Raw genomic sequence first — 26,764 nt, 5'->3', positions numbered from 1 at the left:
GTTGCTTGCCGGACTGGAGAGAAGGCGCCGACGAGCTCTTGGCGGCGGGGCGGCCGGCGAGCTCTTGGCTTGCTTCCGGTGGAAGCCGTTGTCGTCATGCCTGGGTTCCCTCCTTCTGCAACTAATTCCAAGCTGCAGGAACAACGTCCTGAAACAATGAAGTTGTTTCAGGAAAACGGTCACGGCTCGTCCGTCCGGCCATGTGGCAAACAAAGGAGACGGTGAACACGAGAGCAGGATCAGTCGGTTGAAAGGTAACGATTTCCTTATTATTAGGAAGAGAAAAGCGTGTGGTATTTTTTTTCTTCCGTTACAATGCTCGGGCCCTTTTGCTAGTCCATACATATGGAATGTATTCGTAATGACCACACGACACAAAATATAACAAGTGACACGCAAATCCAAACATATTAGCTACGTACGGGATGCAACGCCAGGCCACGTGATGTCCCGACTCCCATGTCCGTGGATGAACAAGCCATTACAGTACATATATGTACTCGACTCCAGTTTATTCTTCGGAAAAGTCCCATGAGCAGCGGTCTGAATATAAAGACCAGTGACTACATCCGTCATATGCAGAGTTTCTGGACTCCAGATTGGACGTACAATACGCGAACCCTATCTGTCTCGTCGCCCTAAACAATCATATCCAACCTGCAGATGATCCAAGTCCATCAAGGCGCTGAGAAGTCATGCCTTCGTTGTTGTTCGGCTGGTCCATGTAGGCCTGATTATTGTACCTTCACACAGGAAAACAAACCACTTCAACTGACCGAACACTCATGTTCTGTGCAATTATAAATTGGAAGAACAGGTCATGGATGACTTGTTCGGGTACTATACTGCAAAAAATAGTTTATGCCTAGGAGAGATTTGGCAGGTTACACTGATTGCCATGTAGAATGACGTACCCAAGTTGCATGGAATCATGTTCCGTTTCCGGGTGTTGTGCAAATCCTGGATAAGTAGTATCAATGGCATTCCCATTTGAGCTACTCTGTCCTCCATCTTGCCAGGCCCTATGGAGAGCATTCTTGGCACAGCTCATGTCTTGCAACTGGCACTCACAAGAAAACACTGATGAGAAATTTATTTGGCCACATTTGACTCAATTTTTTGGATTAGCATGAATATATAGTTTTGTATTACGTGTAGCTTACAAACTTCATCGTAAAATTTGTTTTGGCAACAAAGTGGAAGATCCAAAATTTGATATCAGGACGGAAGTGTAAGTTCTAAGCTCCATGGTTGTACCTTCTTCCTTAGGTCTTTGTTTTGATCCTGCAATTCTTGCTCCTGCAGAACGTCATTTTGCCAGCCATGCATTACATATATTACCAGAAGGAGCATATGCAATATTAGGGTGAGGATTATCTAAAGTTCATGATTCATCATTACCTTACTTTTCAGGTCAAATAGCTCATCAAGTAATACTTTATGCTGCAAAAATACGCGACAGATCTGTGATATATGTTTCAGCTAATGCTATAGAAAATGGAAAGGTGTGGCTATGCTCGGGTGTACTACACCGGAGTGAACAAAACAACGGGAAAACACATATCAAACGTGATTCAAAAAATCTGAAATTTTGTGACCTCAAACATGATCGAATGTTTGAGGTTCTTGCAAATTTTCATAAACAATTAACATTCCAGAGCTCTTACGAAAAAACGCTGGTCAGTGTTTTGTGCACTATTGAGTACATGATTTTGTTTTTGTTTTTGTGAGAGCTCTTCGAATGTTATTATGGATGAAATGTTGAACCTAAAACATTTGATCATGTTTAATTTCACAAAATGTCAGAAGTTTGGATCATGTTTGATATTTGTTTTTTTGTTTTTCTTGTTCACCCGGGTGTACTACACCAGAGAGTAGAAAATCCTCTCTCAAAAACTGACCCTCGAAAGAAAATGTGATAAAAGTTCAGATACATTCTAGCAAAAATGGATGCAACATCATTGAGATGCTCTGTAGTTAACATGTTTTCACTAAGACAATTAAAACCAATACATCTTATTTAACTCAAGCAGTACATGTATAATAGAAAAAACATCTGAAGCTGCTGAACCTGAGATTATATAACATAAATGAAACGTTCAAGTTCTCTACCTTTCTTGTCCTGATATTCTTGAGGGATATATATATTTGGTTCTCAATTTGCTCAATTTCCTTCATGCCAAGTGGGCCCAGATCCCCACCCAGAATATTTCTATGACATGAGAACGAGGAATCATAAGGTGGAACAAAGTTGCAATATATATACAGCAGTAACCGTCCAGCCTAATCTCTTGAAACTACCTTTGTGAACTTTCAAGATATTCAAGTTTGGTCTTCAGCTTCAGATATTGATGGTAATTTATCTAGTCTCGACAACAAAAGAATGCATGGTACATGTCAGTTCAAGTGACTTAATACTTGCCATGGGAAAGAGAAGCTAAAATGTATATGAACATGACAAACCATGTTGGCCAAACTAAAAAAGATAGTTCAAGAAAACAATGTCGTCCCACCAAATGGAAGCTTGGAAAAATTGAAAAAACAACAGACTGCAAGACAGTGCAATGTTCAGCCTTGAGCTAGCCATGGACAATCACCTGAATATAATGTTGCTACGTGTTGATGTTCTCTACACATGGAAATTAGTTAGGATGTCCTTTTTGTATTATTATGTTGACATATTTTTGTTGTGTGCATTCTTGAGGTCTCCTTATATTCTTTTGTCATGTTAACATTGTAGGTTAGTCTCAATGCCACAAGAGTAAAAAAAAACTTCAATAAAATTTCATATGTCAACTTTCTTTCTTATATTTCAGAAGTAGCAGATAAGTGTTTTCCTCGTCATAACTTTGCATTGATCAAACCTCAAAAAAAAAAAAATAGTGTGGCCCATCTCGCTAGACTACAAGTATTTTACATCTTCTATCGTGTACGGCAGACCAAGGTTGACTACATCACCCCACTTTTATCTGTATCTTTGTTACACGTGATTCAAAAGCTATTATTGTTTTCAAAATTTGAAACCAAAATCAGGATAAAGATAGTTGGACCAACAACTCGGCCTGGTGGAATGATTCATCATCCCTTGTGTTGGGTTTTGTCCCAGATCGGTTGTGGGAGGAGGCAGAAGGAAGGCTTATGGGGTGTCTCCTCTTAGTAGTCTAGTTTTCTTGTGTGTGTGTGTGGGGGGGGGGGGGGGGGGGAGCAATGCATCTAATAAGTACGTGTTGCTCTCCGGTTATGCATGGTTATTGGTTGATGCACGGTGGATCAGAAACGGTGGCTAGCAAACACCATATAGGAAATAACGTGGTATTAGTGCGCATGTGTACGAAATAAATTTCGATGGACTTGTGGCCGGTCGGTCATGTTTGGTGGGTTGGAATGCTGAGTGTTAGCGGACCCATGATGTGACTAGGAGATTTGTTGGGTTAAGTCCCACATCCGTTGTTGGACGAGGCAGAACACGACTTATAAGAGCAGGGAGCCCCCTTCTATTAGGCTAGTCTTTTGTGGGAGAGGACTCAAGGCCTCTCATAAGCTTGTGCTGCTCTTCGGTTGAGTCTGGGAGAGGGCTCATTGTCTCTTATAAGTCTGTGTTGCTCTCCGGTTAGGGGTGGTTGAAGCATGTGCGTCCAAAATGTTGGTTAGCGGACCAGGCACTACTAGGAAAAACCTTATAGGCAGGACCTCAGTAGTAGCGTTGGAAAAAAAAAAACATTGCTGCTAAGTAGCAGTAGCGCTGATCCAGTTAAGCGCTACTACTTAACACCTTAGCAGTAGCGCTGCTTACCAAAAACTTGCTACTATTATGTGTGACCAGACGATGCCACCGATGGTATCTGTAGTAGCAGCGTCGCCCACAATCTAGCGCTACTGCTAAGTGCTTTTTTTAGTTTTGCACAAAATAAAAAAATGATAAAATCTTCAAAAAATAAAATCCTGTGAGATGTAGTTAGGTTTTAGTGCCTAGTTGGTATACAAATTTTGAAATATGAATTTTGACCATTTTTCCAAAAAAGGGGAAAATGTAAAACAGCCATAACTTTTGCATACGACGTCGAAAATAATAATTTAATATATCAAAAAAGCTAGAGAAAATTTGGGAAGTTTTATGTTTTTTTAAGTATGAACTTTTTTTGGGAAGTTCAATATTATTATTTTCAATTGACATTCATTATTATTATTACTTAGTTTGTTTATTTTAATAATTATTTGGATTTCGAACAATTAAATCATGTGACATCAAGACCTAAGGGTTAATGGGATTGATAGCTTACTATTGTCAGGAAAGTAGCAAGTGCAGACTTGGAAACTAGGGGCGATAGAACCAGGAAGTTAAGCGTGCTCGGCCTGAAGCAGTGACAGGATGGTTGACCGGCCGGGAAGTTAGACGATTTGGAATGAGTGATTCATGATGGAGCAGTGAGGATGGATGATTAGTCAAGTGCTACTACTAGGGTTTTCCCTAGTAGTGCGGGATTGTAAAACGTTGATGGTTTTCTTGTGCAAGAGTGCGTGGACTTCTGTCTCACGCGTTAGTGACTTATGGTTACCATTCCATAATTGTATTGTATTGTTCTTTTTGCCTTAGCTATAGTTTTAATAATAGTGTGAAAACTTCTTCTTTCTGAGGAAAAATAGTGTGCAAACTTCATGGAGTAGTGAGAATGGATGGTTAGAGATTAAATTGTCAAATAATTCAAAGATATGAAAATTAGACTAAAACATAAAAACAAATCAAAACATATTCAAAAATTTAAACAAGCACTACTGCTATGCATATTTCAAGCGCTACTACTAGGGTTTTCCCTAGTAGTGCGGGATTGCGAAACGTTGATGATTTTCTTGTGCAAGAGTGCCTGGACTTCTGTCTCACGCGTTAGTGACTTATGGTTACCATTTCATAATTGTATTGTATTGTTCTTTTTGCCTTAGCTATAGTTTTAATAATAGTGTGAAAACTTCTTCTTTTTGAGGAAAAATAGTGTGTAAACTTCATGGTATTGCTCTAGATAAATACTTTGGGCTGCTCCGGGAGAAACCCAAGATCTGGGTCTCCGGGATCAAACCCAAGATCTGGGTCTCCCGGATCGGATAATGATGACGTCTTCGATGACGGTTCCTCTTGGGGGCATCATTTTGGAGCAACTGCTGATTGGAGGGGCCATGAGCTGCTGTAGTGCAGCATCTAACACGCCGGCCACGACGGGTCTTGCTGCATGGAGCGACGGGTCCGATGATGGATGTGTGTTGATGGACGTGTGTAGGGTGGTGGCGCTGTGTGGCGTTAATGGCAGTTGGGTCTGGCAAGGCCTATGCATTGATATCTCCTAAAGATGGGATGGTGGAAGATGCGGCGATAGATTCTAGAGCATCCACATGTGGTGCATGCTGAGGGTCTGCTAGATCGGTTGGTGCTCTTGGCTTGTCTTCGGGTAGGCTGATGAGGCCACCGGATTAGATGGTGTGCGTGGATGCGCGAGAGCACTCCATCAGACTTATAGGTGTAGCGATTGAGGTCACTAGGGAAGTGGCTTTGGGTTGATTCCATGTATCTGCTATGTCAGACTCGGTTGAATAATTTAATTAAAATGGTTGTATGCATCAATTTATATATGCAGAGGCCGGTGGTAATTCTCCTTTTCAAAAAAAAAAATTGACATTTCAAAGAGAATGTGTTGTCTACTCTCTTGTTGACATTTCAAAAAGTCTACTCTCTTGTACGTATAACTGCATTTTTATTTTTATTTTGCAGAAACGGCATATGCTACAATTTTCATTCAAAAAGAGATATAACCTTTTTATATATTTAAAAAAAATCTTTCGTCCCGTTTTATATATATAGCACCACAGCCAAACCTATTTATATATTCAGGAAGGTGTTAAGAGACTTGAGATGCTTACTTCGTTTTCTTCTGGAGGGGTTTCTTCCGGTGAGTTGTAGCTGCAGGTGCGGTATCTCTCAAGCGTTCTGTACATGCTGTTGACACATATGCAACTGGAGGATCAGATTATATTGCTGGATATGCGAAAAATATAGAGAAGTGAAGCCATTTATTTATAATGATTCACAAAGGATTGGCAAGTGCATAAAATGTAATCTAGTATGTGCGAAACATTTGACTGACTGAGATGTGATCCTAGTAACATACTCCTTCCGTTCAAAATAAATGACTTAACTTTAAACTAACAATACAAAATTATAATAGAATTGAGACATTTATTTTAGGACGGACGGAGTATAATGCATGGTAGGCGGCGCCAGAGATAAGCTTGTTATGGTAGAGCTTCGCTGAAACAAAACTGGGTCGTGACCTCATCCTTGTATGATGGGGAAAGTCCCAGCTCTCACGGAGCAGGTAGTGCGATTTATCGCAGTCAGGGCCCTAGAACCATGACTGGCGACTGTCTGAAGCGCTTGAACTCATGGCGCCCGGCAACAGCTGATAAGCGAATGAGATGCCAAAGCTTGTACCAATTGGTGACAATGACATGAGGACGTTTATCTCTTTTTGAAGTCGTTGTTATGGAAGAAGACAACTTGATCATAGGTCCTAATTTAATATCTTGGAATAGTTTGATCATGGTTACATTTGTCTATACTCTGATTAATAATTAATAAAAATGATGTGTGCATCACAATGCAACAAATGCCAACCTCAAGTTCACTACGAGAGCATGGTGGTTGTGGCAAGTGAAGCAACGACATATTCTGTCATCAAGGCACCATAAAGGGATGGGAATGACAACTACTTCATCCGTCACGGTTTAAAAGACGTGCATGGAAATTCTGTAGAACCTAGGTGGTTATTGATTGGCTATGAAATGAGTTGAAAAATAGCATTCCACTACGCATGCATATAGAAATAGTACAACGGAGTACTAATTAGCTGCTAAGAGTAAATGCAATGCGCCTTAAACCTTCTCTATTGTGGAAATGCACGTAAATTTAACTGTGCCTTCTAAACCGTGACGGAGGTAGTATGAAATCGAACAACTCACTAATGGCAGTGATTGTACATGTCACAACATCCCATAGGCACTCTTTTGTAATAAACCATAAATGCATGTTGAATACTCTCTCCGTTTCATAATGTAGTACGACCGTGGTTTCCGAAATCCAAGTTTGACCATCAGTTTAATAAACGAGACCGATTGCAGCGGGGACAAAAATTATACCACTGAATTTGTATCGGCATACGAAATCAGTGGTACAATTTTTATTCCCGCCGCAATCGATGTCGTTGGTTAAATTGATGGTTAAACTTTAATTTCGGGAAGCGCATGCGCATTACATTGTGGAACAGAGGAAGTATGTTTTGAAATATGTTATCATGATGGCATGATGAATTGTCATTGTTCGAATGTATTATAAATTACTAAACTAGACTACTATATTAGGAATAGAAATGTAGCATGTGATAATATTTCAAACTCATGTATAATTAATACGGGCCTTGCCTCAACATATATCCTCGAATAATAGTAATATATCATCGGAGCTCCGTATGGCAGGGTCCACGTGGGAGAAATTGAGGGTGTTGGAGGTCTAGCTTGGCTGAAAGAACTAGATCAAAGCATAATTTTTCTGAGACCTAGGGTGGGGCCTTTGTGGCGAGTCGGAAAATGAATTTGATTGTGGGAGCTTGAATCCCCATTGGAAGTCTTCCATCAGGGCTACTATTTTTCCCACCTATGGTTTCAGGCGCTGATCAATGTGCATTGTCGCGGGATGGCATTGTACGCCACATGTGCATTGACTACGTCGAATAAATTTATCAATGAAGCATGCACTCTCTGTAGACCTACCCTATTGAGCAACCTAGACAAAAGAGATAAAGAATGGACTGCTCGTCGAAATTGATGATTTTGAGTGCAAACAACCAAAGAGTCATACCATATGTGTTAGGAATTCTTATTGAAGGAAAAAAGGACAACCAAATACACCACTAGCATCTTATGGGAGAACTCTGTATTGAAGGAAGACGCGAATCCAACAGGAGTTGAGCATGCTACGCATTGGTCGCTTGATATCTAGCAAAGATCAAAGGGGTCACTCGTCTTTGGATTTATATCATGTAGTTATCGGATCATCGCAACACTGAGCATGTTCTAACCCATTGTAACATGGACCATTTTTCGGTCACCTCCATCTTGCATGACGAGCTTTGGTCACCCATTGCTACATGGAGACCATGTTGCACTCATCTCCATCTTGCATGACCATCTTGCATGACGTGGGCCTTAATTTGGTTACATGTTGCAACATGCACAATGTTGCATTGGCCTCCATCTTTCATGATGTTGCAAACCACACAACGTTGCATCACCATCATCGGTGCACCGCATGAAGCCCTCGCATCCAAACATTGGAGCATGTCTTGGCTGGCTTGTAGCGTACAAGGTCCCATTTGTGCAACATCAATGGATGGTTGTGACAGTTGTCCTCTCTCGTTGCTTGTGTCTGGCTCACAAGGATGGCTGGGGGTCAGAAGGGAAATGGAGAGGAAAGAGATGCTCTAGGTTGTAGCGGGAGGGGACAAAGAGAAAAGAAGCCAACCTGTCGGGAAGAATCGATAGATGAAAAAGAAAGAGATGTGATGATAAGGTAGCATGATGGACAGAAGGCATAAGTATGGACGAGGAAGAGAGGGGCGCATCTGCATAGGCCAACGGGGACATATGTCGCACAGACAACATAGTTGAAGTACCCGAGCCAGTCACGTGATTGCAATCGTTACCCATATGATATTGGAGGATATACAAACCAACGTGGAGTGGACCTAGTGTCGTGGAAGATGACATTCTCAACGCTGACCCAAGAAACACACTAGTCTTGATGAAGCCTCCTCTCCACGAAGAGAATGCCCCAGACCACCATTAAGAACAAAAACTAGCAACCTAATAACTAAAAGATGAAGAAGGAATGGCTCCCTTACCATACTCACAGTACAAAAAGGTGAGGGAGAAATCAGGGGAACACTCTTCCGAACAAAAGGGATGGAGAGAAAAGAGGTGGAGCTCGCTACATACATACCTCCTATGATGGACTACACAAAATGTGGCGTCTAAGCTTACCAGACATGTGTGTGGCAACGATTGCCTCATGCATCTGCCTAAGCAGATCTAATCGGTGTCCAAAGGATGGGCCATGATTTGGATGTGTAATAGCAATTGAGTGAGTTTGTGGCCAGTGAAGGAGATTGACTGAGAAAATGGTATTCATGTGTTGGATTAGCCACCAACGATTCAAGGTAGTTTTAAGAGATCCAATCGAGCTGCACTTTTATCCGCGGACCGTCTCCCACCCTCCCACCCTGCTCGAGAGAGCACGCGCTCCCACCCCACGCCGCTGGCCACTCCGGCCGCGGCGGCCACCCTCCAAGCACTTATGACCGGCCGGGGCGGGCCTACCCCCGGCGGTCCGCCGGCTCTCCCGGCCTCTCCAGACGCCGGTCCGCGCGACGCCGCACCGCCCCGCGGTCCGTCGCCTCCACCTCCTGCGTCGTCCCGGGTTCTTCACCGTCTCCTACCGGATCCAGCTCCCACGCCGAGGCTGTTGCTCCGAGGAGAGTGCTCCTACGCTGCAACCGACGGTCTGCCGCGTGCCTCCTCCCCGGCGCTGATGGGGGGCATGGGACGGGATCCGCAGGATCGGGATCCATCACCTGTCCCAGAGGAGTCCGGGCGCATTCAAGGCCCGCGCGTCAAGTCCATCATCGTCGACTCCTCGGGGACCGAGGTTACCATTTCGGGGTCGGATCCGGGCTGGACTGAGGTGGCCCGGCGGGGAAGCCGCCTGACACCGGCGGAGCCCTCGGTCCCCCGGTCTCTCCGAGGTACGCGCTGGTCGGACCGTCACGGCGTCCCCTCTGCTGGTGGCCCGCAAGCTGCGCCGCACCTTTTAAACCCGTTCGCCGGCCGCTGTTTTCGCTGTCTTAGCAAGCGCCATCGCCTAGCTGCCTGCCGCGACCCAGTTCACTGCCTCAGCTGTAGACGAGCAGGGCAGATCGCCTCTCGGTGCCCCCGAAATCGTAAGGCAAGTAGCTCGCTTAGGGATAGGTTGGGTCCGACGCCTCGCGCGATTCAGTTGTCCGACCGCCTCCGGTACCCTCCTCCACCACCTACGGCCATGGCTCCGTCAGCTCCACCCATGCTCCGCCACCTCGACCCATCTCGGCGCCCCAGGGAGAGCCGCTCCACCACGGTGCTCTCCCCTGATCTGGATCAGGCCGTGTTCTTCCTCCGCAGTCACGCCGTGACGCTTTCCGCAGCTGATGGGGTCAACGTCTCCTCGCTGATGGCTGTGGGAAAGGCTCTGGAGGCCCAGCTCTCTGTGCCAGTGCACTCCTTGCGGGTCACGGGTCACCACCCCGAGCATTTCTTCGTCACCTTCACGCAGCCAGCTCATCAGGTGAACGCCGTGCGCCGGGGCTCCATCCATGTCGACGGCGCCTGCTTCAACATCAGCCCGTGGCACGAGCACGACCTCGCCACGTTTGACTCCCTTCTGCTCCACGTCTGCGTCGTCATCGAGAAGGTTCCCATGCACTTCTGGTCGGTGGAGGGGGCGGAAGAGATCCTCGGCAGGCGGGTGCGCGTCGACCGTCTCGACAGCCGGACCCTAGAGCGGGGTCACACCAAGACCTTTGCCTGTTGGGTCTCGGCCAGGGACATAGCTGACATTCCGACGTCGCACACTCTGGGGGTCCTTCCTCGCGGAGCCGGCAGGGTGGAGGAGATGGAGGGATTCTCCCCACCAGACAGGAGAGTTGCGCCGCCGGCGGCATCGGCGGAGTACGCCATGCTCATTCACGTCGACAGGGTGGAGGACTGGACGCGGCCCTCTCCGCGCTCATCCCACTCTGCCCAGAGCGGTCTGCCATCGTCCGGCTCCGACGACGAGGGCCCTCCTTTCCCTTTGGTGGCCCCTGTGTCTTGGACGCTGGGGGTGGAAGATGGCCAGGGGGGAGAATGCTCGCAACGACTGCCTCGTGCACCCGTTGCTAGCCTAGGGTGCCGGGGCGGACCTAGAGACGGCCATCCGAGGGACCGTGATGATGAGGGAGGACCGGGTGCAGGCGGCCGCAGGTCCTGGAAGGACGTCCTCCTTCGCTGCGGCGCCTCGCGTGCCCCTCGCACTTCACCTTCGCAGCGCCGTCGTAGCAGATCCCCGCCGGCCAGACGCGGTTCGAGGGAGTCCTCGGACCGTCGCTCGGGGGCTGGGAGGAACACTGCGCCAGCTAGGCGCCAGTCGAGGCGCTCTAGTGAAAGAGCAAATCCGGCAGTGGTTGCTAAGAACGCGGGCTCCGCTGCGGCGGCCACCCAGCCCACACCAGTCGCGAGGACCAGTGCCAGCGGCAAGGACCCGGTCGAGGAGTTCTTCAGGACCGCAAAGAAGCCCACCTTGGCCTCCGTCGTCGTCGACGGCCTGGCGACCGACGTCCACATCGCCGCGGAGGCGGCAGTGGCAGCCTCCCTCGAGTTCGTCGACGCAACCCTGCTCCAGGCCTCGGGCGAGTCAGTGCAGCTGGACACCTTCAGTCCTACACTGTCGGCCGCGGCATCCGAGCTGGGACAGTTTCACAAGGCCACCCCATCAGCAGCCAGCACGATGGAGGTCCAGCTCGGGGCTGTTATTGGACGCGTCAGGGAGCTGGATATCGGAGGAGCAGCAGCCGGGCCGGAGTCGCGGGGCCTCTTCCGGACCTCCAAGCAGCAGCCTCTCATTGCCACTGCACTAGCGCGCCGTCCCGCGGCGCCACCGAAGACTAGGGCCACCTCTACCCCGACTCGCTCTAGCGCGCGGCAAGCTGCAATCGGGTTGTCAGTGCCAGTGGCACAGTGCGCTTCCTTGCGCATCGTGAAGGAGCTCGGCCTGCTCGGCCCTCGGGACAGGCTGACGGCAGAAGTCGCGAAGGCGCTCCTGCAGCGTTTCGAAGAGCCCCTGTCCGACAGCGACATCTCGGTGATCGCCAGGTTGACCCACCTGGATAGTGAGGCACTACGGGTCATGGCTCGCATGAACGGCCCCGACGGAGCTGCCGATGAGGCCACCGTGTGATCATGTTAGTCGTCCATAGTTTCTATCTCCGATGGCGACCGATCCCCGGCCGGTTCAATCTAGTTTGGTTCCCAATTCGTATGGGCAGTAGGATAGATCATCAGAGCCGGCGCATCTTGGGTTCTGCTAGTGGGCGCCGGCCCCAGCTTTGTATGATGGTGGTGTCATTTCTAGGCCTATGGCCGTCTAGTTTTAGTCATCGGAGCTACTTTCGTGTTTTAGATGTATGACAAGATTCACCCCATCACGTGCTGGAATGTTCGTGGCTTAAACAACCCAGCCAAGAGGGCAGCAGTCGGGGAGCTGGCGGCCGCCCACCGCATAGCCATTCTCTGCATCCAGGAGACCAAGATCGCCGCTTGGTCATCGGAGTTAGTCCGCGAGATAGGGGGCGCTAAGCTCACAGGATGTATCGCTCTACCGGCAATAGGCACTAGCGGAGGTGCGGCGATCCTTTGGGACAGGGAGCTAGCCACAGTCTCATCGCATGCGATAGGGATCTTTGCTATTACAGCTAAAGTGACCTTCCTCGGACAGGCCCAGAATTTCTGGTTATCGACGGTCTACGGTCCGGCGGACGACGCGAGAAAGGAAGATTTCCTTCGGGAACTTTCACTCTCGGCGCAACCGCCCAACGATCCTTGGCTTATCAACGGGGATTTCAACCTCATATACGAGGCGCGTGACAAGAACAACACCAATCTCAACCGTACATTGATGGGTAGGTTCAGATCAGCCATCGACGCGAAGGGCTTAAAGGAAATTAAGTGTAAGAACCGTAGATACACGTGGAGCAACGAGCGCCAAGATCCTACCCTAGTGAGCATCGATAAGTTCTTCTGCAATACATCCTGGGAATGCATTTTCCCATCGGTGTCACTCATCGCAACGTTGACAGCAACATCAGACCACTGCCCGCTGATTCTAGCTGACACATCCGCCTCCCCCCGGAGAACCCTCTTCAGATTCGAGAGCTTCTAGCCGAGTTTCCCTCGTTTCCATACCACGGTGGAACGGGCGTGGAAAAGGCCGGAGCAGTCCTCTTGTCCTTTCCAACGTCTCGCCACGAAGATGGTTAGGACTGCCAGGGAGCTGAAGAGTTGGAGCAAGAGTTTCTTTAGTCAAGCCAAGATACAATTCCACATGGCGGCAGAAATAGTGCTACGTCTCGATGTCGCACAGGAGAGACGCAGTCTCTCAGACGCGGAGTTTACCCTCCGTAAGCTGCTCAAGCTCCGTCTGCTGGGACTCGCGGCACTAGAACGTGCTCGCAGACGACAGGCCTCACGGCTCACCTGGCTTCGGCTAGGAGATGCGGGCACTAAGTTCTTTCATGCCAAGGCGACAACAAGGAAGCGGAAAAATTTTATGCACTGCCTCCGAGTAGGGGATGACGTACTAACGGCTCACGAACACAAGGAGGAGGCCATTCACAACCACTTCAAGCTCTCCATGGGTAGCAGGGTAGCGCGACCACTACAAGTAGACTGGTCGATCTTCGACCTACCTTCTGTCCACAATAGAGGTTTAGACAACCCTTTCTCTGAGGAAGAGGTTTGGGAGGCGATCAAAGCATCACTGGCGGAGAAGGCCCCAGGGCCGGACGGATTCTCCGGGGTCTTCTACAGATCCTGCTGGCACATTATCAAAGAGGACATCATGGCAGCATTCACTAATTTCTACAACCTGACTAGAGGGGACTTCGGCAAGTTAAACACAGCTCTGGTAATACTGTTACCAAAGAAAGACGGTGCAAATACGATCCAGGATTTCAGAACTATTAGTCTAATTCATTCGGTGGCCAAGCTCATCACCAAAGTCCTCTCCAGGCGCCTATCCACGGTGATCAGTAGCATAATCTCACCGGCGCAATCAGCATTCCTTCGCTCCAAATCAACGCAAGATTGTTTCCTCTACGTGTAGAATATAGTGCGATCTCTGCATAGGAAAAAGCAACCAGCCCTACTGCTTAAGCTAGACATTGCAAAAGCTTTTGATAGCGTCTCATGGGAGTACCTTCTAGAGGTACTGCAACAACTTGGTTTCCCGGCGCGCTGGCGGGACTGGGTCTCCCTGCTCCTCTGCACGGCCTCTTCGGCCGTCATGTTAAACGACACTATCGGCAATTACTTCACACATCAGCGAGGCCTACGGCAAGGAGACTCGCTCTCCCCACTGCTTTTCATCATCGCCATCGACACCCTCCACCGACTACTGGAGAAGGCAACGGAGTTGCACGAAATTGCACCGCTACCAGGCAGGGGAATCCCCCTCAGAGTTAGCCTCTATGCAGACGACGCCGTCATCATCGCCAATCCGGTGAGAGAAGAAATCGAAGTTCTGATGGCTATCCTACGTGACTTTGGACGAGCATCGGGGCTGCACATCAATCCGTCAAAATCCACAGCTGCTCCAATTAGATGCGACAACACAGACCTGCAACACACCTTAGCTAGCTTCGGAGGGAAAGTTGTCGCTTTCCCGCTGACTTACCTAGGGCTTCCGATCACTTTGTCGAGGCTTAGGCTAGTCCACATTTAGTTCATCTTAGACAGGATCAGAGCTAGGCTAGCTGGATGGAAGGGCAAACTACTTAACGTTGCCGGCAGGCGAGTCCTGGTCCGTAACGTCCTCTCAGCCCTACCCACCTTCGCACTCTCTGTGCTAAGGGCGCCAAGGAAGTTTTTCGACGAGGTAGACAAAGCTAGACGACATTTTCTGTGGGCACAAGAAGACGGCGAGCTCAGTGGAGGCAAGAGTAAAGTAAATTGGCCTACAGTCTGCTCCCCTATGGAGAATGGGGGTTTGGGCATCCTTGACCTAAACCGCTTCAGTCGAGCCCTCAGGCTAAGATGGCTTTGGCTGGAATGGACGAGCAACGACAGGGCCTGGCGGGGCATGAATCCTCCTTGTGACGAAGCTGACAGAGACCTGTTCAACGCATCAACAACTGTGACCCTAGGCAACGGCGCAACGACATCCTTCTGGCATTGCTCGTGGACAGGAACAGACACCCTCAAGACGACGTTCCCGTCCCTTTTTAAGCACTCCAGGAGGAAACACAGAACAGTGCAGGAGGCACTTCGGAACAACACCTGGTTAGCAGACTTAACGCATGGTAGCAATGCGCACCTTTGGGAGGAGGCGATTAGGCTACATAGATGGCTACAAGATAGGAATTTTCAACTCCATGTAGAAACTGCTGACACTATCACATGGAACCTTGAGGCCTCGCAAACGTATTCGGCTAGATCGGCGTACAAAGCACAATTCCAAGGAATGATGAACTCCGATTTCAAGAAGATAATCTGGAAGACTTGGGCACCCCCTAGGCTCAAGATCTTTGCCTGGCTCCTCCTACGCGACAGGCTATGGTGCAATGACCGGCTGCAACGACGAGGATGGCCAAACGGCTATTTCTGTCAGCTATGCCTGCGGAACCTAGAGACATCAACTCATTTGTTCTGGGAATGCCCCATGGCACTGCAAATCTGGACACACGCCGCCTCGAGGGCTGGATGCGCCTCTTTGTACCCTCCCACATGGGCAACAAAGACGGGGTCAGCAGAAAAAATAGCCACAATGATAGAAACGGCTCAACCAGTACACCGCAAGGCTACCAAGACGATGATCGTCCTGATCCTATCGGAGATTTGAAAGCACAGAGATGATTGCACCTTCACAAACAAGCAGGCGCACATGCAAAATATAAAGAGCGCAATCACGAGAACCGTCGAGCTATGGAGACAAGCTGGAGCATCATTCTTAGAGCACCCTTTCTGGAAACCACCGTGAAGGATCGACACTGTTATTTCCTCTCCCATTTTTTCCTTTCTCTGCCGTTTTCTCCTTGATCTTTCGATCGTATCCCCCGACCCTTTTGTAACCACCTTTCTACCTGCTATGTTTTAATATATGCCAGCATTCGAAGCTGGATCTTTAAAAAAAAAAGAGATCCAATCCAACATAAATTCCTAAGCCGGACCTTCACGTGTTAGATTAGGTGACAATGAAATTCTAATGGTGTTTAATTTCTTCTTAAATGCATTGTTATCAAGCTCCGCTACTTGCTCCACGAAGTTGAATCCTTGGTTTTGTTCTTCATTGTTTCGGTATGATGGTAGGGCACAATATTTTTGTTAGAAAAGGAGGATGTACGCCCGGCCTCTGCATCTGGACGATGCATGCAGTCATTTTATTAATTATGTAACAATACCTTATAAAGTAATACATCATTAAGTCTGAGGCCACCATCTTGACAACACATGCCGCTACTCCTATCCCCTTAATGAAGGGATGCCGAATGTCCGCGCCAAATACCAAACAGATATCGCACCATATATATCATGATAAAACCTTAAAGGGCTTGAGAGGTGAGCCCATGGCACAATCTAGGACAAGAAAATATGATCCAACCGAGCCGGACCCTGGCTCCACAGGGTTAACTCATTGGTTTAGGTCTTCGTTGTTGGAGTTAAACCCGATATGGACTCTTTCGTATATGCGTACGCAAGTGTCCAGTTAGGATACAAGACCATCACGGAATAGGATTGTATTAGTTAGCAGGTTAGCTTCTACTATATAATTCTATGTACCCCTTGTAACTCAAATTAGATCAAAATAATAGAGAATCGTCGCTCCTGTAGCCATAAGCTCTCGTGCCCTCGCGTATTCCGGTGTGTGCGTGATCAAAGCTGTCGGCGGCTGGATTTTTTCGGCGGCTGGATTTTTTCTTTGTGCGTTGTGCTGGTTACGTAGCTAGTTACGTACGCTAGGAATCCATCAACCAGGCTGCCTGCTTGCTTCGTGTATTTGTGAACACCGTTAGCGTCTACGTCTACGTCTACGTCTCCGACACAAATCGATTAGCTCGGAAAGTACTCGAGCTACTCTGGTACGCGTGTATCGCTAGAGAGTACACAGCGGATTGCAGCGGCGAGGTCGGGCCTGTGCTAACAATTGGTATCTAGAGCGAGGTTGATCTTTTAGTAACAGAAGATCATGTCGGAGGACGACAAGACCAAGCAGCTGGCGGCGTACTCCGATGCGGCTAAAGTATTTGCTGCTCCGGCAAGTTCGTCATACCCACGATTTGACCACGAGAACTTCGGGGTCTGGAAGGCACTGATGGAGTGTGGTCTCCGCGCCAACGTGTTGTGGGACGCAGTCGATCCAGGAGGCGACGCTTTCTAGAAGGGGGAGCCGAGCACTGGAAGGATCGGCAGGCGGCATCGGCGATTTACTCGGTGATGTCGATGGATGTCCTCCAACACCTGATCGCCAAAGAAACGACGAAGGAGGTGTGGGATACCTTGGAGCTCATGTTCGAGGGACACGACCGCGTCAAGCAAGCCAATCTCCAAACTCTCTTAAGGAACTATGAGACTTTGGTCATGGGCGACAATGAGTTCGTGGATGTGTTTGCTTCACGGGTAGCTACTCTCGTCAATCGGATCCGCGCACTTGGAGAGAATCTAACGGAGGCCTCGGTTGTCCGTTGGTTCTTGTGTGCGGCTCCTCTTCGGTACCTGCAAATTGTCACGGCGATCGAGCAGTGCGTCGATCTCGCGACCCTCTCCATGGATGATCTCGTCGGACGCTACAAGGCTCACGACGAGCGTATGAGGTACAGTCTCGGGGACGGGAGGAACGATGAGCTTGTCATGCTCACGTGGGCTCAGTGGCAGGCGCTGGACTCAAGGAGAGAAGGTGAGGGCTCTAGCAGTTACGCTCTCCAAGATCGTGTGCCAAACGAACAAAATCAAAAGGACGCCAGCGATGGCGCTCCGAAGAAAAAGAAGAAGTTCGACAAGCGCAAGATCAAGTGTCATAATTGTGGCATCATGGGGCACTTCAAGTCGGAGTGCAAGAATCCCCCAAAGGAGAAGGCGCTCATGGCCCAGCAAGGAGATGAATGTGACATGATGTTGATGTGTGAACTCGTGGACGAGGAGGATCCAGTTCTTCAAGGGTCGGCTAAAGAAATTACCGCGCTCCGTGAAGGAAAAGTTTGCTCTCAAGATCATGATTCGGAAACTCGTGTCGATGCTATGGATGCGGGGGGTGATTTCGAAACTTACACCAATGCTACGGGTGTAAGTGCTATCTTTGCTGGAGCGAAGGAAGCGCTCATTGCATGCGCTCGGCCATGGAGAAGCGGCCTTGTTACAAACATGAGGGGTGATTTCAAAATTCGTGTCGAAGCTACTGACGCGATGCATAAGTCTGAAATTTGTGTCGATGCTACGGACATGAATGTCACTTCGGCGTACGTGGCGCGTGAAGACCACGAATCAAAGTATGCTGATGCAAAAGTAGGCACGTGCGCACCAGCCTTGTCATGTTGTCCAGTAACAGACAAAGACATGGTGTCAGAAGTACACTACACACTCGTGATGGTGTCGGAAAACCATAGCACACGACGAGCTATGCCATTCGGACCTGATGAGAATCACGCCGTGTCAGAGGATGGCAAAGCGAGGGGAAAAGGTCCACTCCCGGCTGTGGCCGTGGAGATTCCAGATTTTGGACCGCGAATACACGGACGAGCAGCCGTCCGGTCCGCTATGGTCGCTCGGCCAGAAGACCCGAAGCTGCTTGTCCCGATCAGCAGCAAGGGAGGTGGACTAGTCTGTAGTATCCTACGTAGTAGTAGCAGTACGTCTTCAGCAATAGGGCATGGAGCAGGACGTGGTGGATTTGTTCCATCACATGAAGAAGCTCTACAAGTAGTTCATATGGCTGGAGGGAGCACATGCAACGCAACAAGTGATCCAAATGAAGGGTCAGGGATACTAGGAAGCCTAGTTTGGGCTGGATTTTTTGCTTCGCCAAAAGAAACGCGCACAACAGAAGCTTTCATGTCGCCTCCGACAGTAATGGAGGAAAGGACACCACCACCTATATCCATAAAGCTACAACCGGTGTTTCATCCATATCCGGAGGATACTCTTCGGACGACTGTTCCGGTAAAGATCAAAGGAAGTAGGCAAAGGTGTCTAGCAATTGCCGAGAAACCGGTAGATTTTGAAGACGCAAATACGAAGGAGTTTTGGCGTCATGCTATGAAAGAAGAGTTAGGGTCGATCCACGACAACAATGCATGGGAGCTTGTGGATCTTCCCAACAATGAAAAAAAATGAAACTCAAGTGGGAAGTTACGATCAAGAAAGAAGCTGAAGGAAATTGTGTGAAGCACAAAGCGAAGCTAGTAGACAAAGAATACATGCAAGATGAAGGTGTGGACTTCAAAGAAGTGTTCGTTCCCATTACACGTATGGAATCGATGAGATTACTCATCGCTCTCGCAGCTCAAGAATCATGGAAGATACATCACATGGATGTAAAATCCACGGTTTTGAACGAAGGAGATGTGTATGTGAATCAACCATCGAGTTTCATCAAAGAGGGAGAAGGACATGAGGTATTGAAGCTACACAAAGTCTTGTATGGGCGACGGCAAGCCCTTCGGGCGTGGAACATCAAACTTGATCAGACTATGATTTCTCTTGAATTTGAGAAAGCCCCACTCGAGCATGCAATGTACAAGAGAGGTGAAGGAAGGGATCGTCTACTAGTTGGCATCTACGACGATGATCTATTAATAACCGGAGCAGATGAAGAGGTGATTGCAAAGTTCAAGCTACAAATGAAGGAGCTTTTCAAGATGGATGATCTAGGTCTTTTGAGTTGCTACCTCGGGCCAGAGGTACATCAAAAGTCGGAAGGGGTCACACTATGCCAGGGGGCATATGAAAGAAAGGTACATGAAAGTTGTAGCATGAAAGATTGCAATCCAATTGACGCTTCAATGAAACCTCGTCTTGAGCTAAGCAAGAAGAAGATGGTGAGACTACTTGGCTACAGTGATAGTGACAAGGAAGAAATTGTTGACGGCCATAAAGATAACTTGGACGTGGTATATTTCCTTGGTGAAAGCATAGTAAGTTGGCTATCACGAAAGCAGAAAGTGGTGACATCGGCTTCAAGTGAAGCAGAGTGTCAAGATGTGTGGCTAAGGCTACACGGTGATCTCATGGATCGAGATCCGGAACAAGTGGTGCTCAATGTTGATAACGAGTCTATATTTTTTCAACGTGAGGATCCAGTGCGGCATGATAGGAGCAAGCACATTGATACGATGTATCACTACATGAAGGAGTGCGTGAAAGAAGAGAAGGCGAATGTCAACTACAATCGCACCGATGATCAGTTGCCGGACATCCTGACCAAGGCTTTGGATCGGGAGAAGTTCTTCAAGATGCGAACAAGGATCGACGTCGGAGCTGTGACGTAACGATGTCGTGTTTAGGGGGGTGATTGTTGGAGTTAAACCCGACATGGGCTCTTCCGTATATGCGTACGCAAGTGTCCGGTTAGGATACAAGACCATCACGGAGTAGGATTGTATTAGTTGGCAGGTTAGCTTCTACTATAAAATTCTATGTACCCCTTGTAACTCAAATCAGATCAAAGTAATAGAGAATCATCGCTCCTGTAGCCATAAGCTCTCGTGCCCTCGCGTATTCCGGTGTGTGCGTGATCAAAGCTGCCGGCGGCTGGATTTTTTCTTTGTGCGTTGTGCTGGTTACATAGCTAGTTACATACGCGAGGAATCCATCAACCAGGCTGCCTGCTTGCTTCGTGTATGTGTGCACACCGTCAGCGTCTACGTCTACGTCTCCGACACAAATCGATTAGCTCGGAAAGTACTCGAGCTACTCTCGTACGCGTGTATCGCTAGAAAGTACATGACGGATTGCAGCAGCGAGGTCGGGCCTGTGCTAACATTCATTGATAACATCTGGTGGTAGAGAAAGATATAGATCAAAATAATCCAATGGCACAATCTAGGCCAAGGACAATATGATCCAACTGCAGGTGGCCCTCGGTCATGTTTTGCTTTAGTAGCCGATGGTACAAGCATGTTAGGCCCGACAACCTTGATCTGAGCGGGCGATAATTCTTATGTTCCATTGGCACTCCACTAGGCTTTAACTATAAAAGAAATCCGAAGCATACATATGTTCAGAATTGCCTCATGCGCGCCCTTAGGCCTAGTAGAGCTTGCTACATAGTGTATACCAAATCTTCGAAATATATCTCTTGTATGTGCTAAGAATTTGAATTCAATCTTCGTGAACAATTAGGATAAAAAATCAATTTTCTTGAGTACTCCCTTCGTTCCTAAATATAAGACCTTTTAGAGATTACACTATGAACTACATACGGATGTATATAGACATCTTTTAAATGTAGATTCATCCATTTTGCTTTGTATGTAGTCTATAGTGCAATTTCTAAAAGGTCTTATATTTAGGAACGGAGGAAGTAATATTTATTGCTTTGAGGAGTCTAAGGAGGTGGAGGATCAATACACATAGCTCTTGCGTTGTGATATTGTCACCTTTTCTTTCACTTACTTTGGTATCCCTAATACACTATGGAAAATTGCAGAATAGTGATGTAAAGGTCTGATGGTTAGAAGTGCAAACCGAATTACTCGAAGGGTGAAAAGTTATCACTGGATAGGCTTCCAGTGCTAATTAATGTGGTACTCACCAGCATGCCTCTATTTTTGTTGTCGCTTTTTGGATTGCCGGTGTGAGCCCGTAAAAGCTTAGGTTGTTTTTGATCTAGATTTTTCTGACGAAGTTGCAGTTCAAAATGGAAGTTTAGATTGGTTAAATGGAGTATTCTTTGCAGCCCAAAAGAGCAAGGGATCCTAGATATTCAAGATTTAATCATTGCTAGTAAATTGTGCGTGCTTTGCCTGTCATGAAATATAACAACAGGGGGAAAACATATTCTCGACATTTTATTTCATTCCATGAGAACGGTATTAGACAGAGCCCAACTCACTGGATTCTAGACTGGTCTATCTCCTTTACTATTGAAGACTAAAATTCTTGGCATGGGAAAACAATGCTTCTAGAATACTATGAGAAGATGGAGCGGGGGTTCAATTAAAATGCCATCTGTCAGAATTTTTGTGAGATGAAGCCTTTATGAAACGGATGGTATTGTTCGGATTTGCCATCTCTCAACCATTAGATGGAGCATATTGAATGGGTGATATTTGAAGTTATTGTGACACTATATTTTGCTATAGATATAAATATAAAAAAATCCAATTTCTCTTGAGGAAATAACATTTAAAAGTTGCTTGATGGAGGTGTGCGACAAGATTTAAATTCTTCGTAGCAAGCCCTTGCTAGTAGACTCCTGGAAAGGCAAGGAATTCACATTTTTTCCTCAAGAAGCTTAAATCCCTATTGTTTCGGTGCGTCTTGATATGGGTAAATAGTGGGGACGATATCTAGTTTTGGGATAGATTGGGATAGAAGGCTAGGTGACAATGAAATGGGTAAATAGTGGGGACGATATCTACAATTTCAATACCGACATATTTTCAAGATTGCTACAAGTAAGCATATTTTTATTCGATAGGTGATGGGCTTAGACCAACCTAATACTAGTTTCGTCCTGATTTATTGGTCTTTTTTGTATTATGTGCCAAACTTTGATCTTAGATTTAATCAACAAAATGTTAATGCATGTCATAAAAAAGAATTTAATTGAAAACTATGTTCAAATAAGAATCCAATGATATATTTTTATTGATGGCGATGCGCATTAGCTTTATGTTTGTCAAATCTATAATCAAAATTTACCATAAAATACGAAGTGGACCAATAAATCAGGATGGAGATATATTGTGTTTCAACGACCTATTGTTGTCCTATATTAATAGAGTCGGGGACTATGGGCAATTTGCAAATGCTCAACTCAATGGGAACAAATTAAAGATGTTTTTAGCTGGCTTAGGACATCTCGATCCAACGACAGCTCGTAAATTTTCTTTTGCATCTGTCCACGAACAGGGGGGAATCAGTCAGCGGACACAAGTCATTCAACGTTGGCCGCATACATTTTAACAACAACTCCAACCAATTGAACGAAATTCATGCAAACACGAGCGAATTTTATGCAAACACAGTGGATTTCATACTAACAAGATGGATTTCATTATATTTGAACATATTTTAATTAAAAAGGTAAGACTATGTGCACGTTACGGTTGCGCGGAGCTCCACTCCCACGACTCGGATACGCTACTACACTAGTCTACAACCGACCACGGTAGATCCTTGTGTCTTCCCCATGTCTAACAGCCTGTTCACCGGACTGCCGGGATCTCTGGAGGCAAATGCTTCAGCACAAAGAACGACTCGCTTTCCCACCACTCGTCGGAGCAGAACCCCCGTCCGATGCTTCAACGGGATGGGAAGCAGACACCCCCGCTTCCGTGAAGTCCATGCGGGATCGACGAAGGTCCTGGCAAGAGAAGAACCAAGCAAGACACTGGCTGCGTACGCCGATGTCGCCCCGTTGGCGGCCTTCATGGAACCTGAGTGGCGGGGGCTTTCCGTGTTCTACTTCTCCTCCATGATGGTGGTGGGCGTCGTCGCGCTCGTCACTCTCCGTGCAGCCGGCTTCCTTCTGTGCCTGCATGGCGTGGCTACGAGCACGTCGATGACGTATAGCGCGGTCGCATGCACTCGCTACTCCTCATCGAGCTGGCTTCGTGCGGTGAGTTTCTGAACCATGCGCTGTCTTGAGGCGACAACCGGCTTCGTCGGGCTGGGCGTGGGAGGCGAGGGAGCTGGAGCAGTGAGGTGCCTCGCTCGTGCTCGTATCCAACGAGGTCGGTGGGCCATCCAGCCGGCTTGCATTGTATGCCGAAGATAATTTAGGTAGGCGAGCCTTTATTGGCAGTAAGCTTTGTGCTTTATGACGCTAGCTAAAACATTCTGCAGCAAGGTTATAGTACGTTTAAGTCTAGTTCAGTATCCGTAAATTTCTTTTCACAAAAACGTACACGATCTGCTAGAACATAATTGCTCCAAGAAATACGATCCTCGATCGTGAGAGAGCGAAAGTTAGTACATTCGTCTACACATTAATTTTCTCACATGCATGAAGACATACATAACTTAATATACTGTGTATGCATCAGTTCACCCAGTTTTGCACATGGGTGTAATACTGCATTACTGCTCCCATCGTATATTGCATGCAAGCTATGGGTTGCTTGTTCATTCGTTGACATGACGTGTGCTGAGAAAGTTCACTTCACATCCACGGCGTACTGTTCGGCAGTCAGTGCAAGCAAAAAAGGAGTTCTACCTACACGGGGCTCAATGAAGATAGATGAACTTCCGGGGATCGTGCTGCTGCTGCCCTCAATGGAACAGTAACTAACGCGGCAACAAAATGGATCACAGATCTCACCACATCAAGCCAAGCTGTCTACAATCCTAGAGAGTTGTCAAGCCACAGATCTCACATCAGTACGTGTACTGGATTTACCATTTTAGATGAGAAATATATGATCTGATGAGCATATACGGGAGGAGATGGAGATCTTGCGAGTAGAGCACGGGCCAGCGAAACATGCTCTAAATATTAAAGGAATAATAAGCAGCAACTTGATGGACCTCTTTAACTCTTTCATGTTCTTGCCGATTATAGCAAGTAAGGCAAGTAACTATGATATAGTTACATGCATGTGCTGCACATATAACTACCTCTACCTGTCGCGAACTGAAACCTCAGGATTAATGTGGTAAACAGATCCGATGCTTTAACACTATCTGCTTCAGTTGACCTTTTCACAGCTGCAATATACTCCACAAAAGAAAAGTAAGGGCACTCGTCACTTTTGTTGGAGAATATAGAAGGGTGTTTTGTCATGTTTCTTGCTTGACTGAACTGAAGGTAAGAAAATCAGAGGTTTAGTTGGTCAGATCTTAATTAACCCATTGATCAAGGTAGACCAGAAGAGACGGGAAAAGATGATGAACAGATAGGGTCAAAACCGAGAGAGAGGGAGGGAGGGAGGGAGGGAGGGAGAAAGAGAGAGAGAGCCGCGGATCTGAATTAACCTAAACCGAATCGATTTGACCATGGAACCTGCGCCAAACTAGGTGGAAGAAGACTCTGGAGGTGGCCGATCTATGCCGGAGCAAAGAGCGCTGGTTTAGTTACGTACCATGAGGAACTTGAGAACTCGAAAAGGCGGCCGCGGCCGGAGAAGATGATGAGGCCAACCTCGGCGTCGCAGAGCAGCGAGAGCTCGTAGGCTTTCTTGAGCAGCCCGTTCCTACGCTTGGTGAACGTCACCTGCCGGCTTATCTTGTCCTCGATCCGCCTCATCACCACCTTCCCGCGACCCATCTGTCTTCTTCTTCCTCCCTTTTTTTTCTCTCTTTCCGTGTTCTCTACTGTTACTTCCTTTGCCGCCAGCAGAGGGATGTCTGCTCGTATGCTTTGCTTGCTCGGTGCTATAAGTCTTTCTCGCTCTCTCTAGAAATGCCTGGTTCCACTTCGACCCAATCTCTCACCTATCGGCTGTCAATCACCACCGATCACTAGTACCCACTTCCCACCCGTTTGAGTCTCTATCTGTGTACTGTAGCTCCGGGGAAGGTTTCCGTGGGAGGGGGTGAGGCGAACTCCAACCGTCTACGGGCAATGCTACACATATATAACTTTTTATGAATTTTACAAACAGGTGAATTTTAACTCAAGATTAAAAAGGATGAGGGCCCACTCCTTTGAAAATCAGGGAAGAGTGGTTAGTTAGAAAAAAAAGTCCTAGTCAGCGTGTAACCTTGTGTAACTCTTTGTATGTCTAGCATTTTTGAACCGTGTACACTAAACGAATGTTCGTTTGATCCAAATTTCATTCGTTTTGAAAGGTAAAATGGAAGTCCGAGTCTGGTTTTGTTCGTCGGCCGATTGATGCACCCAACGTGCGGCCGCATTCTAATATGTTCGCATTGCATACCATCAATTTGAAAAAAGAAAAAAAGAGTTCATACATTTAAAAAATACGCAAAAACAGAACTAAATATTGATATAAATGTAAACTGTTTAACTAGTTTCCGGACGCACATTTAAAGATAACATAAACTTTAAAAGAAAGATAGCCGCCATGGTCGTGGTCGTCTTGCATTGGATCCCGCCGTTGTCTCCACGCTCCATCATTCTCGTCGTCACTCATAGTGAGGTGGACGTATGATGGTAATATCCAAAGGTGGGCCAGTGGCGCCTGCGCTGGCTGCATGGGCGGAGGCACCTGCGGTGGTTGCATGGGCGCCTGCACCACCTCTTCGCATGGGAGGGACGGGTTAGGTGACCGCGGCGGCGCTGGTGTCCAAACCCGACGCTGATCGATCTCTTCATGGCGAGCGCGGACGCTTATCAGGATCGGTGTGATCGGCACCCGATCCGTGAAGATATGCAGCTCCCCACGGAAGGGGTGGTCATCTCTTTACGACAATGGCATCGCACACCTCCCCTAACAGCGCTGGCAGATATATGCGTCATTGTAGGGCCGACTACGATGCGACGCCCCCGGTGGCAAGATGGCAAACGTAGGGGAGCGGATTGCGCAGAGCTGGTGAAGCGGCGACGACCGCATGACAAGCCGACAAGCCGGCTTCATAATCGTGCTTCCCCTTGCCGAGCAAATGCTACATCCCATAGTTGCGACGAGATGAAGAGGAAGGGAGGCTAGAGTTTGGCTTATTTCACTCGTGTAGGGGCTCAATGAAGCATGCGGGCTCGAGTGTGCAAGTTGTGCCACGGCTTCCATATTAAGAAGGACGATGATCGGGGCAGCTGGGTGGC

At 47.5% G+C, this 26,764-nt stretch overlaps 1 protein-coding gene across 1 annotated transcript; it reads right to left on the bottom strand.

Moving 5' to 3' along the window:
- Window positions 1-294: 294 nt before the first annotated feature.
- On the bottom strand, window positions 295-25,514 carry LOC123446791 (MADS-box transcription factor 1-like). Its single transcript, XM_045123335.1, has 8 exons — window positions 25,122-25,514; window positions 5,908-5,983; window positions 2,302-2,363; window positions 2,113-2,212; window positions 1,402-1,443; window positions 1,258-1,299; window positions 915-1,060; window positions 295-743 (listed from the first exon to the last, which is right to left on the bottom strand). Exons 1-8 carry the CDS (start codon window positions 25,304-25,306, stop codon window positions 647-649), a joined length of 750 nt encoding a protein of 249 aa, XP_044979270.1. The 5' UTR covers window positions 25,307-25,514; the 3' UTR covers window positions 295-646.
- Between the last annotated feature and the right edge of the window lie 1,250 nt (window positions 25,515-26,764).

This window comes from Hordeum vulgare, chromosome 4H (genome assembly GCF_904849725.1).
Source record: "Hordeum vulgare subsp. vulgare chromosome 4H, MorexV3_pseudomolecules_assembly, whole genome shotgun sequence".
NCBI lineage: Eukaryota > Viridiplantae > Streptophyta > Magnoliopsida > Poales > Poaceae > Hordeum > Hordeum vulgare.
The sequence above is the reverse complement of the archived record's forward strand: the minus strand, read 5'-3'. Positions and strand labels throughout refer to the sequence as shown.

Excerpts from the sequence above, each read along its gene's own strand:
- LOC123446791 (XM_045123335.1), bottom strand. The coding sequence starts at position 25,306 with ATGGGTCGCGGGAAGGTGGTGATGAGGCGGATCGAGGACAAGATAAGC. Across the intron at positions 2,364-5,907 it reads CCCCTCCAGAAGAAAACGAA|ATAAATTACCATCAATATCT; the intron begins GTAAGCATCTCA and ends TGTCGAGACTAG. Across the intron at positions 744-914 it reads CATGATTCCATGCAACTTGG|GTACAATAATCAGGCCTACA; the intron begins GTACGTCATTCT and ends TCCTGTGTGAAG.